This window comes from Stegostoma tigrinum, chromosome 16 (assembly GCF_030684315.1).
Source record: "Stegostoma tigrinum isolate sSteTig4 chromosome 16, sSteTig4.hap1, whole genome shotgun sequence".
In the NCBI taxonomy this organism is placed as follows: domain Eukaryota; kingdom Metazoa; phylum Chordata; class Chondrichthyes; order Orectolobiformes; family Stegostomatidae; genus Stegostoma; species Stegostoma tigrinum.
In genome coordinates, this window is record NC_081369.1 from 48604281 (window position 1) to 48627501 (window position 23221).

The following is a 23221-nucleotide window of genomic DNA, read 5'->3' on the forward strand; positions in this document are numbered from 1 at the left end:
CCTTTTGTGGATAAGTATCCAGACTAACAGGTCACTCTGACTTCATTGTGTAGAAAGTGCAGACACAGTAAGTGTCTGAGGTAATCTCCCGGCCTGCAACACAGCAATAAACACACTTTTGCAGCAACACCCAATATTTCATGAGCAATTTCAGATTCATTTTGTTGCTTGATCTTGCTTCATTTATTAATGGTCTTTATTAAAACAGTAACAAAGGCACAAGATTAATGCACTTGTTTCCCAAGGCATAGGATGACAGTTTTACTGCCAATTACACATTGGTTGATGGTGTTTTTGAATCTGCATGGGTACAAAAAGTAGCAACCTAGTTTTGGAGTTAGGTCCTGGGATGTGGTGGTGAAAAATTATTTCTAGGAAAGTATCCCTTGCCAGTCTAGCCATTCACCATCTGTGGCATCTAGACCATTCTCCAGCTTGGGTTTCCTTGCGCTAAAATTGCCAGTTCAGCAAATGTTTGGAATGTTTATATCCAGAGTACAGTTTTAGAAGATGATTTTGTATGGGTTACAAGGTTGTCCAAGGATAAACGACTTACCAGTGTTCATAGCAACTTTAGGATTAGAAATTCCAAAGTAGCGTCAGACTGCGTACGAAAGCTATATCACGTTGACATGAAAACCTCCTTTGAACTTGTCCATGAATGCACCTGAATTAATAAATAAAACCGTACTTTACAATTAATTAATCGTTCGATGACGATAAATTCAGTATGGCTGGGGTGTGTAGGATCTGGAGGTCTGTTGGTGTAGATATAACGTTGGCACATAGCAACAGTGGGGCATCTGGATTTACATTTGGCACCGTCTTCAAACACTGATCTCATTTCAAACCGTTGTTTCTTGAATTTAATCCGCCTACCGCCTTAAATTGTGTCCGAAACGTTCTTTTTCTTCCGCTTTATCGCAATCAGAAGCACGTTGGAATCTGCCTCACTCATTTCTTTTTTACACCAGATTTAAATTTACACCGTGTCAAAAATGGGTTCATTGCTCCCATATGCCGGCTGCTTTATTGTGTTTTTTTTAATGAACACGGGTCAGCTGCTCATTCTACACAGCTGTAAGGGAGATGGGGCTCCCAGTTAAGGAGTTTATTGTAGTCGGTGTGTGAGGGCAGACTGTCAGAAGAGAAGACGCTTGCAGATATCTAAATATATCTGGCTAATATTAGAGTAAAGACAGTCGGTGGGTGGAGGAGAGGCGTGAATATCTAATCGCACAGACACAAAAAGAAAGGCTTTCCCAGCTTGGATCTGTGCCATACCGCTCCTCGGCTTTAACTCGCTACACTTCCTCAGACTCTGCAGGCAAACTCGGCCAGTCTAGCTCTGAACCTCCGTTCGCCGCCCTCTGATAGCGACGGGAGCACAGTCGGGACGATGGGTCGCTGTGGAAGTTGGCAGGGAAGTTTTCTAAGAGCGCTTGGGGCTGTCCTGCTCTGTCTCTCAGCGCTACAGCCTAGCACTGGGTTTGCCAAAAGCCTCCGTGTGAAAGTAGCAGATAAAAACGATGTGAGTACGGCTGTTCAAAAGAGGGAGTGGGGGGTGCTGTGGGGTACTGCCATTTAAAACAAAATAAGGACAAACTGATTCTAAAGTGAGCATTTTGACGTGAAGTGGCAACGAGCCGATTTTAATCCAGAACACATGCTTAAGACGCTGTAGTCAGGAGATGAATTGCTTACTCGTCTTTAAAGTCATAAATTAACAGTCGACTGGGAACAAAAAAAATCCCAGCACACTGGAGTTTCTCCTGATCAGCCCCAGTACCAAACGGAGCCCGGAGGACTGGGGGGAAATGCTCAAAGGAGAAATTCATGCGTATTTATGTAAACCTCGTCATTCTGAACGCGTTCACCCCTTTAAGTATTTTCTGCAATTTTTTCAGAGAAACCTGATGGAGATCTGAAGCCTGGGTAGTAGTGTGAGAGTGGGGTAGTTTGGTTCCCCGGTTGCTCGGGCACAACGTGGGCAATCCGTTCCCAGCCCCCGTTCGTGGGGTCTTGCTATTCACTGGCAGAGACCCTTCCTGTCCACATTTAACACGAAACAGAAAATTGCTGGAGAAACTCAGCAAAAAAGTAGAAAGTGACTGGACTCGAAGCGTTAACTCTGCTTTCTCGACACTAAGGCTGCCTGACCTACCGAGTTTCTCCAGTCGTTCCTGTTTCTGTTTCAGATTTCCAGCATCTGCAGTTTATTTAACTTTTGTTTAACGCTTTCTTTTTAGCTTCTTAAATCGTGGTAACATTGGTAAGGCCTCTTAAGAACCTGATATCTCGATGAGGTAAACGGTATTCTCAAATGGCATAATTAGGACCCAAGAATGGTGTAGTTTAATCAAACTAACAACTTCTGCACTTTTCAAAAATAAACAAGATAAAAATAAAGAGAGCTCTATAGCCACAGTGATGTGGAATTGATGGCAAGAGAGAAAACAAATCTGATGCTTGAAGTAGCTTCAATTCCTGTAGAATGCGCGCACATCATCGCTGATTAGGTGATTAAAAACTACAGCGCCGATCCTGCTGGGAACGTTTGAAATAAATTTCCTATCGCTGAAGGGCTAATGTTATCTTAACCGTGAACGTATCACAGCAGATGCTTTGAAAAGCAAGCAAGAATGGTGAGCTTTATCTGGAGCCAGTTTAATGACTGAATAGAAAGCAGCTTCTGATAGCTAGCCATTGTTTTCTAAAGAACATACCAGCCGGGAATAATATTGGCCTGTCCTGCTCAAGAAGCTCTCAATCGCACATGAACTACTCTTTTCTGCAAATTGATGCCTGGAATATGAGATGACAGTGTGGAGCTGAAGGAACACAGCGGGCCAGGCTGTATCAGACGAGCAGCATCCACCGATGCTGCCTGGCCTGCTGTGTTCTTTCAGCTCCACGCTGTGTTATCTCTGATTCCAGCACTGGCAGTTCTTACCATCTCTGAGTGAGTTATAACCCACCCCCGGAATGTGAGGGGTTTTTTTTGCATTACGTTGTGTCGGCTATCTTTACTACTCTGCGTTTTAATTTGTGTGAATTATAACTGCACTGACAAGTGAAAAGTATTGCCTTCTATAAAATGAATAGATGCAATTCGTGTTCTTTTGAGGATGTAAGAACAAGGAGAAACTTGGTGCTAATAGTACAGTAATATGGTGCAGATTTAGTGAGGATTAAATAAAACATTATGTTGGTAGTAGGCCATAGCATGACTAGATCCGTTACAAGTTGCAGTATCGGTATTAAATCATGCATTCTTCAAATCTCCTCGGCTGGGTGGAACTGTAACTGGCTCAACTCCATTCCTACCTATTCTTTCATGGTCAAAAGGATCACATGCAAAAGCTTATCTTGCTCCTCTTACATCTGTAGTAAGTCAAAGATCAAACCCTTCCTATTTCTGCCTCTGAACAACATTCTCTGAAAGCAATATGCTGATTTACCACCTATGTGCTCTGCTCAGCTCTGCCTCAACACCACTCTCTCTGTCTCTGGTGTCTAAGGTTTGTGAGTAGATTTGTGACTCAGGCTGTGGATGCTGTGGTTGGTTCATTAGTTTGCAGACGTTTCAATGCCCTGCTGGGTAACATCAGTGCAGCCTCCGAAGAAGCACTGTTGTGTTTTCCCACCTGGTATTTAAACTCTGGGGTCCGTTGGACTTGATGAACTCATTTCTGGTTTTTCTTCACAGTGGTGTATATGATAGAGTCTAGTTCTGTGTGTTTTGTGGCCTTCTGGGTGAAAAACCAGGCTTCTAGGAATTTCTGTTTGTGTCACGGTTTGGCCCATCCTAGGATCCTGGTGATGTCCCTATCAAACTAATGGTTCTCCTGATCCATGTGAATGGAAATGAGTGCATGTTGGCCATGTGTTTTTTTTGTTGCTAGTTGGTATTCTTGTGGCCAATTTTCTTCCTGTCTGGCCGAGAAGAAGACGACCTCCACCAAGTATTTAAGGATAATGGATACCCAAACAACTAGATCAGACGATGCCTGTCACATGGACAACAACATTGTACGCCCTAACATACTCACCACACTACCGTACATCAAGAACATATCCAAACTGAACACAAGATTCCTACAGCCATTAGGCATCAGAGTAGCGCACAACCCACATCAACCCTACGCCAAGTGCTAACTCAAACCAAAGATCCTTAGCCACTATGGATAGAACCAATGTAATATACAAAATTCCATGCAAGGACTGAGACATCACATCGGACAGACAGGATCTGTCCTCCCATGGTACGTGTCAGAGGCCAAACTGGACTGTTCACAGCGTCTGAGTCTTGTGTGGCTGAGTTGAGATTCCAAGCCACTCACCTCTGTTAACTGCAGCCACCTCCATAATGTTCCTCATTTCTCATCCATGCCCTTGTCACTACTGGACATTCAGTTATATCAAAGTTTCACAATGAACAATAAATGTTGGCCTTGCCACGTCCAAAATATTGAAACCAGATGCATTCACTCCTCTGGCACCCAGCATCATCCAATGATTACTATTGATTCTTTAAATACTAATAATTTGAAGGCACATAGGATGCTAATCGGGCTGGTTTGGTTTTGGTGTTCTTGATGGTTAAATGACTGAAACAGCTTACGTAATTACAAGGTTTTCAAATAGATAAAAGTCACCTCATATTGAGAATTAGGTTTACTGTCACACGTACTCACGAGTACAGTGCAAAGGTTACAAGTTACTACTTACGGCGCAATCTTAGGTAGCAAGGTACCTAATCACTGTTACTTAAGCACAAATTTTTAAGGGGAAAATTTTAGAAAAATAAAGAAACAAGCGTTCAGAATAACCGTCCTTCCAACCCAGACCGCACCGGGCTTCAGTTTGATGCTGGGACTGCCAGGAATTGAGTCCACGCTGAGGCTAGGAGTCTGATGCCACCTGAGAATAGGAGGTAAAAAGGAAAAGGGCGGAAAAAAGTGCAAAGAAAAACTTCTTAAAAAAATAGAAACAGGCAGAGCAATCAAGCTCGGCTCAGGAGTCCTACTCCTTATCCATCGTGGGAGGATTGAGTTGAATAACTGGAAGGGGACTTTGTTTCTGAGAAATTTCAAAGATCCAACATCTTCGAGAGGAGAGGAGGAAATTAGTGAGCAAAGCAACAACAAGATAGAGAGCTGTGATTTTTTTTTCAGCTACACATCTCTTGATGTCGACCGGTGTGTAGATCAAGAAAGAAAACATTTGTCGCTGCTTTTGAGAGGGAGCAACTCAGTCTCTTGAAGGAGTTTACGCTTCCAAATGAACATAAATGCCAGTACAGAATTTAACCCTGAGATGGTCTGACAATCCTAAGGATTGTCATCATTTCCTGGGCCAAGAAAGTGCTCATTAAGCTCATCTTTCCCTGTTAACAATTTACATTCTCTGCAGTAAACTGGGTGAAACAAGTTGTTGTATAATGATAAACTTGCTCCTGCCCTGCTGCTCAGGCAGAGCAAATGTTTCTAGGTGAAGAATCTCATCCAGTACTATCCCATATTGGGAAGTCTTGGCCCGGAGCCTGTCAGTTTTCAATGTGCTCTGGTGGTGAACAAGAATTCTTGCTGCCAGCAAACATTCTGAATTGGATTTAAGAGACTTCATGTACAATTGAAGCTGATAGGGCTCATCTGAATTCATATCCTATGCCAAATGTCACTGCAGATGCTAAGTATGCAAGAAAAGATGCCTTCTTAACTACCAATATAACAACAAACACAAATGATGAATTGTAGCAGACAAACCGCTTTTAAAAAGGAAGTAACTCCAAAAGCATGACTGTTTACTGAGAAATTCAGTGATGTGAATGGATTGGAGAAGGTAGGGTTTTTCTTTTAAAGAAAATACTGAGGGGAAATTTGATATCATCGAATTCCTGCTTTGTGGAAGCAGGCCATTTGGCCCATCAAGCCCACACTGAAGAGCATTCCACCCAGATCCACCTCATCCCTGTAACTCTGCATTTCATATGGCTAATCCACCTAGCTTGTGCATCCCTGGACACTGTGTGGGTAATTTAGCATGGCTAATCCACCTAACTTGCACATCTTTGGAGTGTGAGAGGAAAGCAGAGCAGCTGGAGAAAACCCACACAGACATGGGGAGAATGTGCAAACTCAATTCACGGAGTCACCCACAGGTGGAACTGAACCTGGGTCCCCATGAGGCAGCAGTACTAACCACTGAGACGCCATGATACCCCATGTGAGGTGATTAATTAGGGCGGATAGAGAAGTGTTCCCATTGGCATAAAGGTCAAGAAAATAAGGAACCAGTTTAAAGAATTGTCGCCAAATCAAAATTGTAAGGGAGAAAAGGGTTTTGTTTTCAGTTCAGCACTGCATGTAGGGAGGTGATACTGTTTGTGGCATTTCTTATAAGCAGGTGAGGTGCAATGCATTGACTTCCCTCTGCAATCTCCCCAATTTCGACAGCAGAGAGTTGGAGCTGAATCTTGTTGTATTTTGCCAAAGTATCAGTCTAATGGAGTTTCATGGAGAGTTTTCTCGTGAGATGCCAGGCAAGTTTTCACCTCACCTTTAAAAGGCTGCCCCATGCTGTTCCTGACAATTGTCCCAAATATGGGAGGGTGGGAAACCTGGTGTCCCACTTCATGGACAGGCACCAAGAAGAAGATCAATGACATTCTCTGCTTATCTGCAGTAAGTACCACCATCTTTACTCTACTGCCTCACATTTACTCTATCTTCACGGTTGCACTCAGACCCGACAAAGGCTCATGCTCTACCACTCTAGTTATTCGCATGCGGCATCACCTCCCGCTCACTATCACCCTCCCCAGAACCCCTACACCACTAACTTTGCATGCTTTTTGTGTGAACCCCTCCTTTGGGACACCTCACCACCTTTCCCACAGCTGTAGCAACATTAACAGCTGCCCTAGACACTGTCATCTTCCTTAATACCTCCCTTTCTGTCTTTCCAGGAGAAGATAGCTGACCACTGGGCAATGTTCCCTCTTACTTGTTCTGCACTGCACAATCTCCAACAGCCCTTCATGGTATCAGAAGCCAATGTGTGGCACATCTATCTGCATTCACAGAAACTCCCAGTGGCTGCTGAGTGTCTTGACCTAAATTAGGACCTGGCTTTGTGCCTGCACCAAATAACAAGACAATGCAAAAGTACTGTGAACCCGGCAGCTCTGGCTGAGGGGCCAAAGTGCAAAAATGCAAGTCAGGACAAAGATGCTTTGAGGTGTGCAGGTAGGCAAGCGCTGAGAGAGCAAGCAAACAGCCTTGAGATACACCCTGGTTTAATCCATAAACTGGGTGCCTGTCCCTGTGGGTAAAGTATACTTGCAGCAGCATTCAAATGAAAGTTGTTGGTGCACCCTGAGATACAGCATAGAAATACAGGCACACAGTGTAAATGCATCAGAGATGTGCCGTGAACATGTGTTGCCAGGGTGCCTGCCTTGAAATGTTGCCAGGTATCTGAAATGATGGGATAGAGGTGCAAACATAACCACTTACCCATTCGGACTTTCATGCCAGCAATTGTTGACGCCTAGTTTCTTATGGGCAGAGGTAGGATCGGAGCTGCATATTAATGAGGCAAGATTACATTTATTAGTCTGTTGATAGGAAATAATCCCTCTGAATTACCATCTCAAAATTCGCTAGTGAGAATCTTGGTTTGTTTACTTCTGTTTCTGACTTCATTATTTCTAATCTTGATATCATACATCTCCAAGGTGTAAAATTTATCATGGTGGTATAAATCTACACAGAGTTTCTTCAAGCCTAGCTGGGTGGACTAAGTCTCTGATTTAAAAGTGTTAACTACAGTTCAGACAATTTTATTTCGTATTAGTTTCTTGAAATTTAATTAGCCTGTGTGATCGGCTGATTGCTGTAGCTATTTTAAGTCGGTACTTTTACTTTTTGAAATAATTTCAGCCAAAGGAAAAAATAAGATGGTGGAATTCGAAAGTCAAACATCTGTATCTTGTATGTAACACTTTTAATGGAAAATCAGCTAGGTACCTGAAGGGAAAATATTTGCAGGTTACAGAGAAAGAGTAGGAGAGTGTATCTAGTTAAATTTCTCTTGGAGAGAGCATTCAATGGCTTTTTGTCAGCATAGAAATTCAGAATCGTCCGTCCAAGTTCTCCATTGAATGGAAATGACAGGACTATGCCGAGGAGCGTTGGTCAGATGTAAACTGGGATTTTGGCTCCATGGAAAAGGGAAATTAGTGTTGTTATAATAACTGATAAGGAATTGAAAAATAAGCCACAATGATTTTTGGCCCCAATGATAAATGTATTTATAATACCCATTCATAAAATTCTTGTTTCAGTGAGCCAAGCACTTCAGAAGACCAAAATCTCAACTTCACCAAATGACTCAATTTTTGATGCTTGTTTCACCAAAATGCTTATTTCAGTCAGATCAGCACTTCAGAAGACCAAAATCTCAACTTCACTAAATGACTCAACATTTCATGCTGGTTTCACTGAAATGCTTGGCTCATTTAGATAAGCACTTCAAGAGACCAAAATCTCAAATGTGTATTATAATACCCATTCATATGGGTAGAATCATAGAAGTCCAAATCATCACTATTTTTCAACTGAAAGTTTGAGCTTTTAAAATGAGCTGCATATGGTCAAATAAACAGTGAGTTGCAAGGTTAGTTTTCAGACGTTTCGTCACTATTCTAGATAACATCATCAGTGAGCCTCCAACGAAGCTTCGTTGGAGGCTCACTGATGATGTTACCTAGAAAGGTGACAAAACGTCTGGAAACTAACCTTCCAGCTCAGCGAGCAAACTCACATCCAGAACCTGAGCTACAAATCTTCGCAAAACTCGTTAGTGAGTTGCAATTTGAGGCAGATCAAAATTGAGAGATTTTTGTTGAGTTCTTAATGGGCTGAATTACAGAGTTGAACCATTAGACAAAAGCAGGAAGACTTTCGGAGGTGTAATTTGTCTGGTACATTTTCTTCCAGAAAAATTTCTATTCTGTCTCATTTCTGTCATCCTGAAGCTTGAAGTTGCATAAATTGCAACGTAAGACTAGGTAATTACGACCTGCACTTAAAATATTTCATCGTGTAGGAAGCAAACTGAAGTTTAGTAACCATTTAATTTTATTATACTATAAAATCATGATCTTGTATTGAAAGTAGAACTACTAAGAAGGGTTAAGGTCAAAATAGACAGAAACCACAGGTGATTACTTTAAATGTAAGCCACCTGTTCTTAGATATGCTTTGTGCAGTAATTTTCCGTTTATCTAATTTACTTGGTTTGTCATTTTTGCTGGCTGTTCCTCCTTGAAGAACTGCCCAGTTACAATTAAGTTTAAAAAGGCACTAAATATGAATGCAACTTGTAATCATAGAATCCCTACAGAACGGAAGCAGGCCATTCAGCCCTTTGAAGAGCATCCTACCCAGACCTAGCCCCACCCTATCCCTGTAAGCCTGCATTTCCCATCTTCTGAGGAAGCGTCACTCAACCCAAATTGTTAACTTTTTGATTTCTCTCAACAGAGGCTGTCAGACCTGCTGAGCTTTCCCATCAATTTCTGTTTTTGTTTCTGATTTGCAGCATATGCAGTTCTTTTGGTTTTTATGGGACAAATGGGACCTTTTCGCTGGAACGGCCTCTTTGTTTATAGGAACAATATGTGTTGTATTTGAAGAGTTGAATCACCCCACACATTTCTCCTCTTTTTAAAAATTTTGTCATGGGACATTGGTGTTGCTTGTTAATCCAGCATTATTACCTATCGTTGACTGACCTTGAAAAGGTGGCGATAACCTATCTTTTGAACTGCTGCAGTCCATGAGGTGTAGGACACCCACAAAGCTGTTCAGAAGGGATTTCCAGAACTTCAGTGACAATGAAGGAGTGACAATATGATTGGATGTCAGGATGGTATATGGCTTGGAGGGGAACTAGCTTATGTCGTATCAGTGTTGGAAACCAGGGTGATGTATTTACTCCTGACCTCAAGTGTTGCAATGATGGCGTAGAAAGTGTTAGAATGATGGCACCAGCTTAGTAAAAATTTTAATCACTCTCGTAAACAAAAAAAACTTCAAACAGCAACACCGATGATGCCAGCCAGCCTCTAAGTCGATCCTACCTATCCAGCCGACTCACTGCACCCCCCACCCCCACACCACAAATCCTTACTGTATGAACTCTGATGCAGTCAGGAGACCCATGGGATGTAATATTCTCAATGAATTTGCTACATGGCATTGCATAAATTCCTCCAGTAAGGCTACATTAACCAACCCTGTAGCTAATGCCCTTTTATTTAAATGTTTGCTAGGTAACTGCAGCATTACTTGCCTGGTGGAGACTCTCGTTAATCTCTGATCTGTCTATTACTTTCTAAGTATTTATTTTGCTCCTAATTACTTCCTTTGGTAATTTCTGTATGATTGGCAAGAATGGTTGAGCTGAGCTAAGTAGTTGCTAATTACTGTATTTGGGCTTCCTCCTTCTTTGAACCAAAGTATAAAAATTTGCCTGTAGTTTGTTGGCATTTAATCTGACTCTAAAGAATTTGTCTCTGCCTCTGTCTCTGTCTCTCTCTACATGTATTAAGTTCTTATGGACTAAAAATGAACTTTCTGTACTGTTGCTGGTGGTAAATTTAGAGGGTAAACCCTGGAGAACAGAAGATCACGAATTAGTGCAGCAATGGTAATATCACTAAATTAGCAATTCAGAGACCCGGGCTAATGTTCAAGGGATGTGGCTTTAAAATTTCTCAGCAGCTGATAGAATTAAATTCTATTAGTAAAATCTGTAAATAAAAGCTTGTCTCCGCAATGGTGAGTATGAAATTGTCATTAATTGTTATTTAAACAAAAACACATTTTCACTCTTGTCCTTTAGGGAAGGAAATCTACCAACCTTACCTGGTCTAGCCTTAATGTATTTCCAGATCCACAGTAATACAGTTGTAGAGTCATACAGCATGGAAACAGACCCTTTGGTCCAACTAGTTCAGGGCGACCATGGTTCAAACTAAACTAGTCTCACCTGCCTGCATTTGGTCCATATTCCTCTGAGCCTTTCCCATTCATCTACTTATCTAAATGTCTTTTAAACATGGTAACTGTATCTGCATACATCACTTCCTCTGACAGTTCATTCCCACACTAACCACTCTGTTTCAACAAAAAAAAGTTGCTTCACAGGTCCTTTTAAAATCTTTCTGTGTATTGTTTAATTAGCCATCTGACCTGGTTACTTAGGTTTAAAGGAATTTAAGGAAAGAAACCAGAAAGGCACCAGATGCTAGCTTTGCTAGCGTGCTCACATCCCATAAAAGAATAAAACAAATTTCAACAACAATGGTGTCATTGAAGATATTGTGCTTAATTAACCTCTCAGCAACATGTCTCATTGCCTTTAGAAACATAAGAACTGATACAAGATCAAACCAGTTGTATCCATTGGGCTGGTCACATACTTCACATCTTTTAATAAACCTGATCACCTCTCTTAACTTACAAGATATGTCATTTCATAGAATTCCATGTTGTGGAAACAGGCCCTTTGGTCCAACAAGTCCATACTGACCCACAGAACATCCCACCAAGACCTATCCCCCAATAACCCACCTAATCTAGACATCCCTGAACACTACGGGCAATTTAGCATGGCCACTCCACCTAGCCTGCGCATCTTTAGACTGGGAGGAAACCAGAGCACCTGGAGGAAACCCATACAGACACGGGGAGTGTGTAAACTCCACACAGGCTGTGGAGTGGAATGGAGCCCGGGTCCCTAGCGCTGTGAGGCAGCAGTGCTAACCACTGAGCTGCTGAATCACTAATGTTTTCTCCCTGAATAGGCTATTCCACCTGCTTACGACGCATAGGATAATATGCTATACCTTAACCTTCCCTACTTAAACTGAATCCGTGTTTCATGACCTGGAACTTTCAACTTCTCTGGAGACTAAAACTGGTGATATCTGAATGGCTTCTCTTTAAACTCCCTCTGCAGCATTCCCTTCCAATATTTACAGTCATGCAGAAGTTCAAAGTGACGTAAACTCAGGTTTTATGTTAACATACCACAGCAAAATCTAATTTCATGTTGTTTGCTGTTGATTAGCTTTGCTTCTGTACTGAGATCAAAATAGTTTTACCCGTGCATTCACTGAAAGTATAAACTGATAATGGCCTAGTTGAGAAAACAGGGTATCCGGGATCTAAGTGAACAGGACAACTAACAGAACTAGTCAGGCTGAAAGGGTGAGAAGTAAAATGCTAATGAGAGTACAAGTTAGTATGAGTGAGTTCAGTGTCAAGTTTGCAGATGACACTAAAATAGGTGGTAAGACAAGTGGTTAGAATGACACTGAATTAACAGACAGATGTAGGCAGGTTAAGTGAGTTAGCAAAATCTTGGCAGATGGATCATAATGTGGGAAAACGTGAGTTTGTGCACTTTGTCAGGAAGAATAGAGGAGCTGAATATTATTTAAATGGAGAAAGACTGCAGAAATTTGCAGCATGGGCATTTTGGAGTTTTCATGCCTGAATCACAAAAACAGTTAACTTCGAAGTTCAGCAGGTAATTGAAAAGACAAACGAAATGTGGCCTTTATATCAAAGGGAACGGATAATAAAGGGAAGTCTTGCTAAAACTATACAAGGCACTATTTAGACAGACCAAGAATACTGTAAACATTTTAGGTCTCCTCCAAAAACTTATATACAGGCATCAGAGGCAGTTCAGATAAGATTCACTAGCTTGATCACTGTTATGGAGGAATTTTCTTATGAGGAAAGGTTGAGTAGGTTGAACTTGCATTCATTGGAGTTGAGAAGAATAAGAGGTGATGCTATTGAAATAGACCATATTCTTGGAGGGTGTGAGAAGGTTGACACGGAGAGGTTGAGGAAAACCTAGGACTAGAAGGTGTGATATCAAAATAAGGGATCACTCATTGAAACAGATGAGAAATTTCTCCTCTCAAAAGGTAGTGAATGTGTGGAATTTCTTTACTGCAGAGAGCTGTCAAGGTTGTGTCATTAAGAATATTTACTGCTGATTTCAGCATATTTTTAATCTGTAAGGGAAACAGAGTATGGGGGAAAAGGCTGAAAAGTAGAAATGAGGGTTATCAGATCAACCTTAAGCTCACTGAATGGCAGAGGACACTCAATGAGCTGACTAGCTTGCATTCTCTGTCTGTGCGCTTCCCTTCACTTTGCCTGGTGAAGGAGCAGTGCTTTGAAAGCTTGTGATTTCAAATAAACCTGTTAGACTATAACCTAGTGTTTATGTGACTTCTGACATTGTCCACTCCAATCCAACATTGGCACCTCCACATCTCATAGGCAGTCAGTGCCCTTCTGTTGTTTAACATGTATCATTGTGGCTGTTTGATATTTGATATTCTTATATTTGCCCTGATGAGTGTGACACAAAAACCTTTGCCCACATGCATCTCTCTTCAGTAGTATTCAAGTCATTACAACCTTGACTGCCATTTTGTAAGAGGGATAATGAAATTGCACAATCGTATGAAATAAAGTTCCAATTTCATCAGGTGGGACACTTTTGGATATAATAGATAAACTGAACACACAGATTTTATCAAAGACTGTAAGAAAGCCCATTTTTGTCTTGAGTAAAAGCAATTATTGCAGATGTTGGAAAACTGAAATGCAGTTTTTAAATTTACTATGGCTTACCTAGACATTATTTTAAGTTCATGGGCTGGAAAGAGATCCTTAACACAGCATGTCATAATAGAGACAAAAATGGAACTAGCACAGTAAATTCCAAGACTGGTGTAATAGGAGACCAACCGTAAGACATTTCTTTAAGGCAGTTCATGACAGATTTTCTGTTTTGCGAACAACTTTTACAAATTGATGTTTGCAATGTTGTGAAATGATGGGACTTTAATTTAGGAAATCCTGAAATGTTACTGCATGATAGCCTCATTCATCCTTTCCTTAAAGGAAATGTTCTAATTATTGTCATTCAAACATTCAGTTTCCTCTAGTACTTCCTGTGGTTCTTCTCCTACAATATAGGAGTCAATTTTTAATTCAGGAATTTTCAAAGGGAGATGAGTTGAACCACAAAGATTCAGACCCAGGGAAGTCACCACCACAAACATATAACTAGGCAAGGAGAACACATACAGCTCTCTTTAAATTATAGTTGTTCAGTCATACACTGCCTGTATGCTCCTTGCACTCCAAGCTGGTTTTGTGAAGTTCTTTGAAATGCTTTTTGCAACAGTAACGACTGCTTCATAATAATTTTACTGCAAGAGCTTAGGCAAGACAGCCCCTGTTGCCAGTGAGGAGATTTGCCTCCAACCACAGCAAGTCTGGAATTCTGCCATGCTTACCACGCAGTTTTCTAATGATTCGATACAATCTTTCATCCCATCGCCAAAGACAAGCCGTAAATCTGCCCATCATGTTGCAGAGTCCAAACAGCAGTGTAGACTGTAATGCAAGTAGCCCCTGCCAAGGTGAAAATAGTTGTGTTGGCTCTCCTGCAGAATGAGCACATCTGAGAAGGTGCACAAATGTAGAAACATTCATCCTCCATAATCAAAAATGACCTCAACGTCAACTAGGGAGTGTGGTGTTGTAGTAATGTCACTGGACTAGTGATGCAGAACCCTAGCTCAATATTGTGGGAGAGGGGTTTGAATTCCGCCATATCAGATGGTGAAATCTGAATTCAATTTAAAAAACAACTGTAGATTTAAAAAGCTAGCTTAATGGTGTTCTTACAACTACTAGCAATTTTCATTTTTATTTTTCATGTTTGCTGAGGAAAGAAATCTGCCATCCTTGATCTGGTTTACATGTGACTGCTGACCCATAGCAATGTGGATGTCTTTTAACAGCCAGTCAGGTGCAATAAATGTTGGCCCAGCCAGTGATCCCATATATCATAAAATAAATAAATACGTAAATACAAAAAGTTAATTGAGTTAATTTCATGCCAAAAGTGATGCATTAAGCTAGCATACCTGAGGTAATTGGTCCTTGCCCCTCAGGCATAAAGAATAGTGTGAAGAACAACTGCTTTTTATGTCCTCTGTTTCATTGGGAGACTAAGTCCTCTTCACTACCAGAAATTTGCTCATAACTTGCCAATGGCAGTGCAGGTCTCTGACATACTGTTCCGCGGAGAGTGCTGCCAAGGTAGGTAAATCTGATGGCCGCGCCATTGATGTTAGCAGTTGGCTTGGCATATTTTTTCTGTGGGGAAAGTTGGCACAAAAACAGAATGTTTGAGGTGCGTTTCTGAGAACTCTTTGGCCAATACGTACTAAGTCAAACGAGAGGGCAGAGCAGTGGGACTTAGTTTTAGGAAATGAAACTAAGCAGTTGGGAGGAATGTCAGCAGGGAAAGCATTTTCGTGGTAGTGATCATAATTAGCTTTAATTTAATTATGAAAAAGGGACAAAGAAGGCAGAGTTGGTGGCAAGACTAATTTTACAAAGCAGAGGATTGAGTTAGCAAAAAGTAGACTGGAAACATCTACTTGCAGATAAATCCGTACTGGGGCCATGGAAGGCATTCAAAAGGGAGATTCAAATGGTTCAAGATAAATATGTTCCACTGTGGAAAATGCCAAATCCAGACCTCCCAGGTGTCATGGAGCTTACAAGAGAGGATAAGAGAGATGAGGAACGCTTATGTTCAACACCAAGAACTCAAAGCCACAGAAAGTCAAGCGAAGTATTGACAGCAGAGAGTTAAATTTAGGAAAGCAAAGCAGGAGCATGAAAGAGCATTGACAAGATTAATTCAGATGGTTTATTATTACACTAAGAGAACAAAAAGGAAAGAGTAGAGCCCAGACTTTGTCTTTTTGTGCTTTTATGTGTAGAGACAGAAGGTGATTGTTAATGAACACTCTTGCATCTGTCTTCACCAAGGTATTGTGCTTAAGGTGCACTGTGAAATATTGGGTGTAGGGGACTAAATTTCACCATATTTTGGTGAAGTGTGGAGGGTTTCTCTCTACGAGTCCAAGTGGGATTTCTCATGCTGTCATCCCTAATGTATCTCACTAACTACCGACCAGGCTGTATGCTGCCACTGTCCCTGATGCCAGCCTGATTCACCCATTCCCTGTAATCAGAAGTACTTGCTAGTGTCAGGATATCACGGGCTATCACTGCCATCAGTAGCACTAACACCATCTTGGAGCCTGAGACATGCACTCTGTGGAATGGTGACAGTCGGATTCATCCTTCACTGTCAAAGTTGGCACAGCAGCTGCATACCATACCAGATGGCATGGCTGGCACTTTCTTGCATATGCGACAGCACATTCTTGAAACAATGGCTGTTTAAACACAAGTCTCAACTGATCGATCCTTAGCCATTTGCCATCTTACATCTTTCTCTAAGTCATTGCTTTCCTGAATCCCCACTTTTTCACAGCATCTATTAGTAATGAAAGTGTGGCCATCGCATTATAGAAAAGCCTTCAAAAGATTCACCTCTACTCTTCTGCCCCAAAGGTGAACAGAAATCAAACCAGAAGCTGCATTTGCTGCTTGGAGTACAAATATATTGCTTGCACATTGAGCACCAACAATTTTACAGTTCATGACTGAACACAGCAACCAGCTCCATTCTACTGGAACTGGATGTCAATCATGTCCTGACTGTATTGTACTGCCTGATGTAGCTGCATTTCATCATGCAGAAGGTGATGTTCCTCCTGCCCAATGTCCTCAATGTCCTGATTCTCCTCGGAAAATAGTTTCTGCTCTGCCACTTCCTCAACCTACATCACGTTCATTTATCGCCTGTTCCAGTTGTGCAGAGCACATCGTGTTAGGATTATACTGCACGCTCTGTCCAGAGTATACCGTAGCCACCTTTTACATCCTGACCACCCGCCCCCAACCAGGCCAAGCATGGGAGCATCATCTTCAGCAGTTGTATTTTTGGCTGCATTGTGACGTTGGATTAAGAATGAGCAGTATTGTCTGCACACTTAGCCTCAGTGAGGGGTTGCATATTGAAGTCTTCAGTCATGGTCACAGTCAATAGTCCTTGTCTGCCAGTAACCATTCTGGTACAGCATCTGGACCCTAAGACGAAGCAGGAACTTCAGAAGAGATCTCAAGGATGTAAGGAGGCGTCACAGTTACCAGGATTCAGAGCTAATGATCCCAGATCACTTGCACATTTAACAGAATGGAATCCTTTTCTATTGATGGCTTTGTTGCACTGTGATATGGTCCTCTCAGTGCAATGTGTTTATGTCGATTGTGCCTTGCACCTGTGGGAAAGCAGCTATGTTGCTGAATCCTACTGCCCAGGCTGCAAATCTGACCTCATCATGAGGAAACCAGACAAATTGGTGTGATGTGGCACAAATGACAGCGGCTGCAGTCTTGATACATTTGTAGATGGACAACTGAAAGATCCCATATAGTGGTTTCCTGGATTGAGCCAGCAGCATAAAGGTTCAATGCTGTTTTCGCATTATGGCAACCTGGTTAGGATGGCTACATAGCCTTGTTTGTAGGTCCCAAGATACAAGCTGGAACAGTTCAGTAATCATGTCCTAGGGCATTTTCTGCCTGCACTTCACTCTTCCAGCTGAGACAGCAATAAGGACCACAGGTTCTGGCCTACCCTGTGTCTTTAGTGCATCCTCAAGGACTCTTCGGCTATGACCCCTTAGTACGTAGAGGCTAGAGGTTATCACTAGTCCAGGGTTTGTTGGCGCATCAATTACTGGTTCATTTCTCTGCACAGTTGTTGTATCACAGTGACAGCAATGACCGTACCTGCTGTAGATGGATCCATTAATCAAGCTCGTAATGAAAGGATTATGGGGACCACAAGAAACAGGACAGGACCTTAGCAACATCAGCAGTCCGTATTCACCTCCCTTTCAAGTGACAACTTAACGTATTCCTCCATCCAATGGAACATTCTGACAAGGAGGGCCATGTAGTAATTTATCTTGATACTATGCCATCGGACCATAACCGAATAAATGTATCACCAGCCATGTGGCAAATAAATAGTAGTAGAGCGTAAGCACTGCATGAGCACTGATTCCTTCTCCTTCCCAGCTTCACATCACCCATGAAAGGCATTACTGCACATAATGGAGCCATGAATTATGCTTACAGTTCTGAAAACAGAATTCAGACAGAATCAATTCTGTAGCCCTGTGCACCCTTGTGGATCTTGTATTATCTGTATGTGTTGTGACCGGCAAAGGGCTTTTGTAAGGTCACCTGTGATTATTTCTACTTTGAAGATACCCATCTACAATTTACAAAGACCAATGACATGAGTGATACTGCTTGTAACCAGCATTTGCACCACAACGCACTCTTATGTTGCATGAATTTCACATAGACAATGCAATTCAAACTGCAAATCATCAGAAAGACTGATATTCTGAACTTTTAACTTTATTTTTATCACTTATTCCTATGACCTACAATGCTGGGCTATTTGTTTCTTTACTTATTTTTTGTTGCTTCCAAAGAATTTGATCTTAGGTATCTTTTGTGCCTAAGGTGATGTTGTAATACAGCAACTGCAAGCTTTTCACTGTGCTCATTTGAGTACATGTGACAATAAAACTAAATCAGTTCCATTTTGACCTGCGTTCTATAGTTGCATATCTGTTGCAAGCGCTTTTTGAAGGATTTCCCATTGCAGGAAAGTGTCAAAAACATGGGCTTTAATCAAGCAGACAGTGTTTCCACCCACTCTTGGCTTGGTTGCAGCCATTTTATTTGGAGGCCAGAATTAGAATTGGCAGATCATAGAGGCAAAGTAGTTTGAACTAGGCACCGTGAGCACCAGGCTCGACCTGGTCTGATCAGGCAGGTTACGCTGGTATGGTACAAATTATGAGTTAGACCAGAATTTGCATACAATTTGCAGTTCTCATCATTTTATTGAAGAAGGGTTATGCCCTAAAGATTGGACAGAAGATGCTTTCATTTGCAGCTCTGAAGAAAGATCAGATATGCTCAGGTTGCTCTCATTAGAACAGAGGAGGCTGATGAGAGATTAAATGGAGAGTCACTCAGTTGTGGCAGGGCTGCATTGAGTGGGTGGGAAGCACCTATTGAGCAGAAAGGACAGTGGGCAGGAAGCGCACATTTAAAGTGTTTTGATTGGGGAGATGGAGAAAATTCTTTAACCTCCTGTTAAGGGATCTGGAGCTCTCTGCATGAAAGGATAGTGCATCCCGAGTGTAGTAGCCTGTAGGTGTATGAACCAAATACTGGAAAGCTAGGTGGGTCATATTTTTTCTTGGATGGTGCAAGCATGATGGGCAAGTGACCTTTCTCAATGACATAAATCTTCCCTGATTTTATGGCCTCAATCTTTTTGGAGCTGATGATTAGGACAAAATTGTATCACGTGCAGACGAGCAGTGGGCAATGCAGTCTTACAGTTTGTGCTCCAAACAGACATGTTGGGCAGAATCATCAGTGAGAAGAAATGTATGAACCACAGCATCATGTACTTTGGTTTGAGATATTACAAGTATCCTTAGATTGAAGTATCTATCGCTGTCTGTGCAACATCTAATGAGAATGCAATTTCACTGCCCCAGAATATTTTGAAAAGCAGAGGACATTGTGCTAAACAGGCTACGCACCAATACATAGACTGGGAAAGTGTCTGTCTGAAAAAAACTTCATCATTCATGATAGGAACAAAATATGCCATTGTATAATTGTACCACAACTATGAACTTTTCTCGACAGCCAAATTATGCCATGATCTTCTCTCGGTCCTCATGACTAACTGCTTTGAAGGTGACAAGCAGATCAATAAATGTTGAATACAAATTTCAGTTTTGCTCTTGGTCTTTCTCTTGATCTGATGTGAAGCAAATACCATGTCAACAGCACCATTGCATTTTCTGAAACGGCATTGATTTTCGAGTGGAGGATACTGATATGCGGAGTCAAGTTTTACATGAGAAAAAATATGGATCCTTTACTCTGAATTTAATTTAATTCAAACAAAATTAATCAATTAAAGTTCAACTTTTTGAACTAAACTGATGTATTTCATGGGATAGTGATTACAGGTAAATATTGTTCAGGCTATTTGTTGAAAATCTGGATCTCCAAGATTGACCCTCAGAAGATTGTTGTTGACCAAGTGATATTTCTGTCGTCTAAAAATTTTGAGGATTTATAATGAATCTAAAATTGACTGAAGCCTTATAATTCAACAAGCAGCAGCCTAATAAATTATGTTATACCGGTTTATGTAGTTCACATCACATTTCTTTTAATTTGCACAGTGTTGCTGTATCATGCTGTTAATAAGGTTATTATTCACATGCTGTACATATCACTTGATTTCTTTCAACAAGTCTGTACAATGACGGTGACCATATCGGTGGACAAAACTAGCCCTCCACCCAGCCCCACCCTACCACCAATTTAGAAAGCATTGCATCAATTGTGAGAGTTCTTAGAATCCATAATTTGAGATAAGTGAATGTTTAGTAACAGGACCTTTGCAGATGCCACTGGTCTTTCATTTCCTTGTTTAAGAGGCTGTTTGTTACATTTCCACCCATGCAGTCAGTGCTAGCAGACATTTTTGATTGTGAAACCATCCGCATCAAGGCATCCTAGCTTGCCCCCACCTAGATTGACATCAACCACGGTGATTACTAGATAACATTCAGACTCAGGAATTTTAGCTGACACTGTCTACTTCCAATGATGCAGATCTGTACTGTAGAATCCACTGTACTGTCTAGACTGAAATAAGCCAGCAGAGCACAAAAATGTAACGAATCTTTATTAATTTACGTGGGTCAGGAGTAAATATTTTTGTTAAGATTTCAACTGAATTGGTCATTTTTTTTGCTGTAATAAAGATACTCAGAAGCTAAAATTATCATCTGTTATGTTGTCACATGTATAGGAGCAAAAAGATGATAGTTATCCAAATTTAGTACCATTAGTTTTCTTAGTGTCCTTTCGTGCCTGGAAATTGATCTATAAAGGTAGTTAAGTATTCCATTATTGTTGAATCATGCAATCATCAAGACGATAGATTATAAACTAACTGGACCTTGGTCTTTTGTTGCATATCAAATCCTGTGTCATACTATTTATCTGGATAAAATCTTGTCATAGATTCATACAGCATGGAAACAGACCCTTTGGTCCAACCAGTCTGTGCCAAACATAATCCCAAGCTAAACTAATCCTACCCTGCCTGCTCCTGGCCTATTTGCCTCCTAACCTTTCCCATTTATGTACTTATGCAAATGTCTTTTAAATGTTGGAACTGAACCCACATCCACCACTTCCTCAGGAAGTTCATTCCACCTGCAAACCACCCTCGGTAAATAATTTGCTCCTCGTGTCTTTTAAACTTCTCTCCTCTCGCCTTTAAAATGCACCCCCTCGTCTTAATCCCCCATTCTAGGGAAAAGGCAACTACTATTAACTCTACCTACACCCATCGGGTATCAGGTCACCTCCTACACTCCGTTGGAAAACAGTTTCTTGAGAACTCAAACCTTACTACTGAACCCTCTCCAACTGCATAATATCCTTGCTATTTACTGGGTGACAAGAACTGGACCCGGTATTCCAGAAGAGGCCTCACCAATGTCCTGTACAACCTCAACATGACATCTCAACTCCAATACTAAAAGCACTGAGCAATGAAGGTGAGCATGCAAATGCCTTTTTAATCATCCTGTCTCTATGTAACAGAAACTTCAAAGAATTATGTACCTGAACCCCTAGGCCTCTCTGTTCTACAACACTGTCCAAGGCCTGCCATTAATTGTATAAGCCCTACTTCTGTTGTACTGAAGTGCAATATCTCACATTTTTCCAGTGAACTCCGTCTGCCATTTTTCAGATCTTTGACCCGTTTGATTCAGATCCCTTAGTAATCTTAGATAACCTTCTTCCCTGTCTACTATGCCACCACGTTATACATTTTTTACCTCCTTTTTTCAATGATAGTATTATGGTATTCTGTGATTACACCTAACTTTTGTTAAAGTACAGTATTGATTATTTTCCTCCCATTTCATGAGTGCAAATGTAAAAGGAAGAGAAAACGCAAAACTGTTTTAAAAGCAGAGATACAATACAAAGTTATCCACAACAGTTTGGATTTTCTTGGAAATTTTGCATCCTTATTTTGTTTAACATCAGTAAGAGAGTTATGGCAAACTCGAGAAACGGGATTTTTTTTCCTGGGATTTCCATGGCTCTTTCACCAAGATCGTAATGGGCCAGTGGGGCAATTGCCCCTTTTTGCTCCTAACATTTTGATTCCAAGTGAGAGACGAAAGCTCAATTGTTTTATCCAAACGTCCAAGTCTGAGCGGTTCATTTGTAAACCAGCAGAAACCTCTTTGGTTATAGTAGCACTGTAGGCAGCTCTGTGTACAGTTCAGCTGTGTTTACCCTGTTAACTAGGGCCACCTGCAGGAAAATGAAAGTTACTGCGACTTTGCTGCATTAATAAATGCCAGTTAATAGAGTCAAAGGGTTCATCCAGCTTCACACTTTGTTATAAAAATGTACGGCATGGAAACAGATCCTTCAGTCCAACTCTTCCATGCTGACCAGAAATCCTGTATAAATCTAGTCTCCTTTGTCAGCATTTGGCCCAAATCTCTCTTTAAACCCTTCCTATTCATTGACCTTTTAAAACTTGTTGTTGCGCCAGCCTGCACTGCGTTCTCTGGCAGCTCTTTCCATACATGCCCTCTGCATGGAAAAAGTTAGCCCTTGGTTCCCTTTTATATCTTTTCCCCTCTCACCTTAAATCGATGCCGTCTAGTTTTGGACTCCCTCACTGGGGGGAAATGGCCTTGGCAATTTCCATGCCCCTCTTGACAATTTCCATGCCCCTCATGATTTTATAAGCATCTATAAGGTCACCCTTCATCCTCCAATGCTCCAGGGAAAATAGCCCCAGCCTATTCAGCCCCTCCCTCTAGCTCAAAACCTACTCGCCTCCTCCCATCCCACCCTCCCACCTGGCAACATCCTCACAAATCTTTTATGAACCCTTTCAAGCTTCACAACATCCTCCCTGTAGGAGGGAGACCAGAACTGCACACAGTACTCCAAAAGTGGCCTAACCAATGTCCTGAACAGCCGCAACATGACCTCCCAAATCCTATACTCCATGGATTGAC

At 41.4% G+C, this 23221-nt stretch overlaps 1 protein-coding gene across 2 annotated transcripts in view; it reads left to right on the forward strand.

Moving 5' to 3' along the window:
* The first annotated feature begins 1075 nt into the window (after positions 1–1075).
* The window catches only part of wfdc1 (WAP four-disulfide core domain 1), a 57236-nt gene continuing 35090 nt past the window's right edge, over positions 1076–23221 (forward strand). Inside the window, exon 1 of one of the 2 annotated variants that reach the window (XM_059651751.1) lies at positions 1076–1531. In XM_059651751.1, coding sequence (XP_059507734.1) covers positions 1400–1531 — 132 coding nt within the window. In that variant the 5' untranslated portion in view covers positions 1076–1399. The remainder of the gene's footprint in view (positions 1532–23221) is intronic. The other variant, XM_059651750.1, reaches the window with a different exon arrangement.